Source organism: Acanthisitta chloris, unplaced genomic scaffold (assembly GCF_000695815.1).
Source record: "Acanthisitta chloris isolate BGI_N310 unplaced genomic scaffold, ASM69581v1 scaffold2021, whole genome shotgun sequence".
Classification (NCBI taxonomy): Eukaryota; Metazoa; Chordata; class Aves; order Passeriformes; family Acanthisittidae; genus Acanthisitta; species Acanthisitta chloris.
This window is the reverse complement of record NW_008656286.1, coordinates 10,854-18,374: the sequence shown is the minus strand read 5'-3', so window position 1 is coordinate 18,374 and position 7,521 is coordinate 10,854. Positions and strand designations below refer to the sequence as shown.

The 7,521-nt window shown below is 39.2% G+C and overlaps 1 protein-coding gene across 1 annotated transcript in view; it reads left to right on the top strand.

Moving 5' to 3' along the window:
• Nucleotides 1–6,957, top strand: part of LOC103811274 (tensin-3-like) — a gene marked incomplete at both ends in the record, with an annotated part of 16,032 nt that extends 9,075 nt beyond the window's left edge. The window contains 3 exons of the mRNA XM_009084238.1: nt 1,651–1,780; nt 2,774–2,839; nt 6,853–6,957. Coding sequence (XP_009082486.1) covers nt 1,651–1,780; nt 2,774–2,839; nt 6,853–6,957 — 301 coding nt within the window. The remainder of the gene's footprint in view (nt 1–1,650; nt 1,781–2,773; nt 2,840–6,852) is intronic.
• Nucleotides 6,958–7,521: the final 564 nt, after the last annotated feature.

Genomic DNA, 7,521 nt, shown 5'->3' with positions numbered 1-7,521 from the left:
CAAAAAAAAAAAGGTGCTACCAAAAAAAGAAACAAACACAAAAACCAAAAGAAAGAAACAGCTTGCTCACTTTAAGATAAAATTTTTGTGGTTTGGGAATAATATTTCCCATTTTAGTGTTTCCTGCTGGAACATCCCGGACCATGACCTCATCCCCTCCCCCTGCTGCAGGATAATGAGGAGAGTTGGGGAACAAAAGATGAAGATCCTGGGTTGAGAGAAAAATAGGTTACTAGTAACAGCAGTGAAATACAAGCATGAACAGTAACAACAATGCTAAGAACAGAATGTACAAGGCAGACAAACGTCTTGAACACAATTGTTTATCAAGTGCTGTGAACCCGAATAAAGGAAGCTCAAACCCCTCCCCTTCCATTCCCTGGGCATGATGTGAGGTGGTATAAAATAGTCCCAGGAACCTAGCTGCCCCTCCTGGCTGCTGCAAAAGTTAACCCTGTCCTGGCCATAACCAGGATAAAATAACAATTACTTGCATGGACAATTTCTCAGCTCCTATAAAGGGTTAGGAATATGTGATTTGTGTAGAGAATACTTGAAAGAAACCTCTCTGCAATATGGGCTGAAATATTTCAGAAATTGTCCTATGTGCCATGTATATGGCTAGTGCTGATTAACAGCTGGAATTTAAGACATCATGGGGTTATTAAAATGAAGCCTAGAGAGTAACGGTTTATATTTCGAATCCTGTAGTGAGAAGAATTTCATAATTGTGTTTTAATCCCAGCTTTCAGAAGCATCCCTCTTAAACTCCTACACCTTTCTTGCATTACTTCAGTTTCAATAACTGTTTGCTCTTCATTTGTTCAGTATTTTCCATCTAGGACACTTTTCTCAGTCTGCTTTTAATAAAAGCAGTTTTTTGTTGTCTTTTAACGCATTTCAGTAATATCTGCTTTATCATAAAATCCTGCTATCATCAGGATAAATAACAAAATTTTCAGTCCTGTGAATAAGGTTATGAAAATTTTTATGTATTCCTGTAAGAGTGCTGTGTGGCTTTGTATTATACTTGACTCAGAGAATTAGTAGGTAAAATATCCATAGGTCTAGTCTAAAGGAAGATGGTGCTAGGGAATAGGTAGATTGTATTCACTTTTAGCTACTGAAATTCATACTAGGTGTTTTTATAGAGTTCTGTGTTCTAGCCAAGGTGTCAAAACTACTACCAACTTCCCATGGTAACATAAAACAAGATCCTGTCATCACTAGAGTTGTTTTTTTTTAAAGTCCTCAAATAGATGTAATCAGCTTGGAGGCTTGCTTCTAAAAACTCTGCATATTCTTCAGTTATTTTGAAATGGGTGTGCTGCAATTCATTAATTTGTTACTGTGAAGGAGTCTGAATACAGGTCAGCATATCAATATTGTACTGGCAGTTGTGATTCTGAATCATAACCTGTTGACCGATAAAGAAAATAGTAAGTATTATTTTTCACACATCTAGAAGTATCCTGCCTTGGGCCTGTATAATTTTAAAAGATTGAAAAATGCATACCCTGCTTGATTCAACATCAGAGGCATCTACTGTAAATTGCACTGTGGCTGTTTTAATTAGCAACTGATGCATACACACTCGTTTATTCAGATTTTTAAGAATATACTTCCTGACTTGTTTCTCTTTCTTTCTAGATGAAGTGTTATCACAAAAAATACCGGTCAGCTACTCGTGATGTGATTTTTCGCCTTCAGTTTCACACTGGAGCTATTCAAGGACATAGCCTGGTATTTGGCAAAGAAGATTTGGACTGTGCCAATGAAGGTACTTTTCTTCTGTGGTTTGTTGAATGCACGTGCCTGTGCATGTGATGATCATCTTCAGCATGCTGTTTTCAAAAGGATTCTTGTTTCTTTTTTTTTTTTCCTTATTTTTAGGGAATGGGAGATTGTTTTGTCTTAGTTAACTTATAGCATGTTAAGTTACAGCAGAATATGCTAAATTAACTTACAGCAGAAAAGGTCTTCAAGTGAGTTAACTTGTCAAAATAATTGAGATACTCTTACATATAGTTCTTAACGTCTCCTCTCACATTTGTGAAACCAACAGCCATTTGTTTAAATGGTGACTCTTAGTCACCACTGAAGGAAGTAAGATGAGCTAAGCCAATCCCTTTTCTGGCTTATGAAAAGTGTCTTAAAGTCTGATACTGTGTATGTGACATAGTCTGCTTGAGTATGGAGATCTTTTAATATGTTTCAGAATATTCAAAAATTGATACAAAGGTTTCCTACTTGAAAACATGTTGTGCTGGTCCTCGTATTTTCCAGATTATAACATCAGCTTTATTCTTATGTTTATATGCACGATTGCAACTCACTCACCCTACATTACTAGCAAATTCAAATCAAACAGGTTTTCCTGCAACATAGAACATATGGCTGTGCAAAAGTCTTGTGGTCAAGAATTGCAATTTAGTCAATGTAGGGAACAATTTTAATTTTTCTGGGTGTGTTTTCTTTAAAAGCCAAAGCCCAGCCATGTCTGTATAGAGAGAGGGCTGGGAACTGTATGTCTCTTCTGCTTTTGACTGTTCTTGAAAATAAACAAAACTCCAGCTGGCACTTATGTGGTCTTTTCTGGAGAATGTGTGGTGCAAAGAATGTGGCTTTTAAAAGTAGATCGCTAAACTGCAAGTGAGAAGGGAAGAGTGATGAGGGTATGTGTACAGATAGCTATAGAGAATCCTGATTTCTGAGTGCTCTGGAACTACTCTCCTGGGATATAGAATTTCAGCAAGTTATCCTTTGTTTTCAGATGACCGTTTCCCTGGTTACAGCAGAGTGGAATTAGTGTTTTCAGGAACTCCAGAGAAAATTCCAGGTGAGTATACAGAAGAAAAATTATGCTTAGTTTGAAAAGAAATGATACTGATATACACATTCTATTAAAAAATCCTTTTTTTCCTCTTATTCCACTTCTCTTCTAGAAGATCTGAAATTTGACTTTATTGTTAAAATGGTTTAAATTTGAAAAAGTTAGTGAAGACTACATTTACATCAGCATAGGGAGGGATCAGATTTTGTTTTAAAGCTATACCAGAACAGTTGCTGACAATAAGTAGAAAACATTTGTATGTCTGTGTAAAGGATAGTATAGGTAGCTTGGCTTGGCATAAGTGGCAGCAGTGGCCTATACTTTGTTGGATGTTGTCACAACTGATTATGTTTGCAGTGGTGAAGTTTAGACTGTCTTCAGTTTAGCATAGAAAGATACAGCTATAGTTTTGTGGGAAATGCTTCTGCTTTGAAGTTGACTTGCAGGATATATCCTGTATGCTTCCAGAATTCTATTTTAATATGTTTAGGGTTATTTGATTATTACAATTTGCAGTAAGAACTTAAGACCATGCTTTGTGTTGCAGTTTAATTCTGTGAATGAATGTCTTAGTCATGTTTTGGTGTTCCAAAAATTGTGGATTCTGCCTGAGACTGAATGAAAACCAAATACTTTTAACTGTCTGTCTCATGCATTCCCATTCAGTGTCCTCAGTGTCCTGTGAATTGCATGTTTTCACTCCCCCCCCCCCCCCGAGTTTGATAATTTATAAACTTATGGCAGCAGCCAGTAAGAAGTTGAATTTTGTCCAACTGAACACAAATATTTCACTTAGCCTGTTGGAAAGCCATATAAGAAAAACAGTTTTATAAATAAATATGTCTAGCTTGTTCTAAACATTTCTGGTTAGTAAATGCTTGAAAGAGAGGCCAGCTGACATGTCTAAAACAAGAAACAAATTTTTTTCAAGTTTCCCTTCCTTAGATGGCAAATGAGGTGTGGGTTTTCTACTAGGCTTCAAGCTGTTGGAAAGTAAGTTTCTAAATAATTGGATATTTTTATTTAATTGCTGTCTAAGGAATTAACCGGCTAGGAAGAGCTCACCTTGAAATACTTACAATTTCTGCAAAATAACTTTTCCACATCTGAAAACGTTATGGAAGAACTACAGGGTATCTCTACTCCATCCTCCTGCCAAAAGTAGACCCATTTGTGAGATCAAACCAATTGCCCAGAGCTTTGTCCAGTCAAATCATTAAAACCTTCAAGGATGGCGATGCCACAGCCTCAACGGGTAGACTATTCCAATGTCCAACAGCCCTTACAGGGGATTTATTTTTTCCTTATATTGACTGTAAATTTGTCTAGGTTCAAATTTTTGCCTGTTCCTTGTCCTTCTGCCTTGCTCCCACCTAGCTCTGTCTCCTCCATGGCTTTTAGGTGGCTACTGTCAGGTCAAGACCATCTCATCTTCAGGCTGAAGAAGCCCTGATCCCTCAGCCTTTTCCTCACAGGGAAAGTCTTTCAGTCCTGACCACCCTGGTGTGTTTCTTGTATTCTGTAGCTTGAAACTGGACACACTGTTCTAGGACATTAGTGACACAGTGATACAGTTTCTAAGAAAGAATGTGGTTGCAAAGAATACAAGACCCCTAAATGTTTAGGTACTAAACATCATAAGTCTGCCTTGTGACAAATGCCATCACAGCATCTCTCAACAGACAGCTTTTTCAAGCCTGCATGTAAAGGTACAGGACCATAGCATTCTTCTCCTAATTTTGAGTATCCTTGTTTTAAAAGTCGTAGCGTGTGCACAGCACTGTTGCTTTAGAACAATTTATAATAATGAATTTTGAGTATCCTTGTTTTAAAAGTCATAGCGTGTGCACAGCACTGTTGCTTTAAAACAATTTACAATAACACTTGCTTCTCCAGACACAGCCTAAGAGTTGATAACTGAGGATTTGTTTCCTAATCTAGATAGAGGAGGAGAAAAGACAGAATTTCTATGTGATTTGTATCAGTATCACAGTTCAAGGTCTTGAATTCTTGATGCCTGTGCTTTCCTTTTGAATCATGGGACCACACCTAAATTCCTCATGGTATCCGTTTAAAACCTGAATATTATCTGATGCCTCGTTAAAGGCACAAAACCATGAGTTACTGCTGAAAATTCCAGGTATGTTTGGCAGAGGAAAACACATTGAAGGCAAGCTGTCCAGTCTCAGGTTCTGCATAGCTGGCACCTTTGGGGAACTGGAAGGGACACGGAGTGGCAGTTTTCATCACTCTCTGCCCTTTCTTAGTGATAAATTACTCTGGTATGAGAATGATAATCTGTAACCAAGTCTAATTTTATCATTCCTTTAGTACAATCTCTTTGTAGATATTTGTGGTTTCATTCTCAAAAACTGTTTGTTTTATTGTGCCTGACCCCGTAGGGCTGGGTTGGATCATCTGTGTTAGTTGTGTTTAGGGGCTGATCCAAGTTATCAGCCTACATCATAATCAAGAAGTTTGAGATTAAGTTCTCTGATTGAACCTTCTGTAAAAACCCGCAAATTAAGCTCTTTTTTAAGCTGTTTTATTTAACCTTTCTTCCCCTATTGCTGCTTCTTACATTTCAGAATGTTATTGCCATTTGGGGAGTAAACTTCTATTAGAAGGCCATAAACATACACAGAGCCATAGAATATTAGGGTGTTGGAATGAACCTTGAAGATCATCTAGTCCCAACCCCCACTGCCATGGACAGGGACACATCCCACTAGACCAGGATGCTCAAGGCTGTATCCACCTTGAATATCATCTCGTCCCACCCCCCACTGCCATGGACAGGGACACATCCCACTAGACCAGGATGCTCAAGGCTGTATCCAGCCTGGCCCTGAACACTGCCAGGGTTGAGACATCCACTGCCTCCTTGGGCAACCTGTTCCAGTGTCTTACCACCCTCACAGTAAAAAATTTCTTCTTAATATCTAGTCTGGATTTCCCTTCTTTCAATTTATACCCATTATTCCTTGTCCAATCACATCCCACTAGACCAGGATGCTCAAGGCTGTATCCAGCCTGGCCCTGAACACTGCCAGGGTTGAGACATCCACTGCCTCCTTGGGCAACCTGTTCCAGTGTCTTACCACCCTCACAGTAAAAAATTTCTTCTTAATATCTAGTCTGGATTTCCCTTCTTTCAATTTATACCCATTATTCCTTGTCCAATCAGTACAGCTCCTAATGAAGAGTTCCTCTTCCCTTGTAGGCACCCTCACAGTAAAAAATTTCTTCTTAATATCTAGTCTGGATTTCCCTTCTTTCAATTTATACCCATTATTCCTTGTCCAATCAGTACAGCTCCTAATGAAGAGTTCCTCTTCAACTTCCTTGTAGGCCCCTTCAGATACTGGAAGGTTGCTATGAGGTCTCCACACAACCTTCTCTTCTCCAGACTGAACAGCCCCATCTTTCTCAGCCTGTCTTTGTAGGGGAGCTGCTCCAGTCCTCTTACCACCTTCATGGCCTCATCTGGACTTGCTCCAACAGTTCCATGTCCTTATGTTGGGGACACCAGAACTGTATGCAGTACTGCAGGAGGGATCTCACAAGTAGAGGGGGGAAATCATCTCCTTTGACCTGCTGGCCACACTCCTTTTGATGCAGCCTAGGATTTGGTTGGCTTTCTGGGCTGTGAATGCACACTGCTGGCTTGTGTTGAGTTTTTCCTCAACTGTCACTCCGAAGTCCTCTGCAGGGCTGCTCTCAATCACTTCTCTGCTCAGCCTGTAGGTGTGTCTGGGATTGCTGTGACCCAGGTGTAGGACCTTGGGCTTTGCTTTGTGGAACTTCATGAGGTTTGCATTGGCCCATGTCTCAAGCACTCCAAATGGCATCCCTTTCCTCCAGCATGTCGACTGCACCACACAGCTTGGTGTCACCAGTAAACTTGAAGAGGGTGCACTTGGTCGCTCTGTCAATGTGTGTACAATTATGCATATGTATGTAGTTACAAATGTGATTATGATGATTTCTGGTATCAAACAAATTTATTTTTTTTTTAGGATGTGAACACTTTCAGAATGATCACGGAGTAATAGTTGATTACAATACTTCGGACCCACTAATACGCTGGGATTCCTATGAAAATATGAGCCCTGATGGGGAAGGTGAGTAATTTGGTCACATGAGACCAAGGCAAAATCTTTTGCAAATGTTCCAGAGTGTTTGAAAGGAGAAAGGAGACCTCATTTGCTTGAAGATAATGCCACTTTACTGATGTGTTACGTAGCTGTCTAGCCTTCCCTGTTTAGCTTTAGTGGCTCTAATTTAGGAGAGAAAGCTGTAGTAGTTAAGAGAGAGATTCTTGTTAATGCACAGAATTGGACTGAGACACAACCAATTGATACAAGTTACTTTATTACTTGTAAATTTGCTTGAAGACTTCATATTTTGTTTTAAAAATTCTAGTTGGAATCCTAATACACAATTTTAAGCATAAAATGGTGAGTTTGTCTCTTTCTCTTGCTATGTTACCTGGAGTATTGCAGGAGGTGCACTAGGCTGTTAAGGATAAAAAAACAGCAAAGGGTGTGCCTATCTGCATATCTCCCCTCATAAATTTACCTGTTTCAAAGCTTTTTTTTTCTGTAATCTGCTCTTGCATGCAAAAGATGAAAACCTTCAGTAGCTGCCCTTAGATTCTGACTCCAATGTGGAGGCTTTTTTGGCAT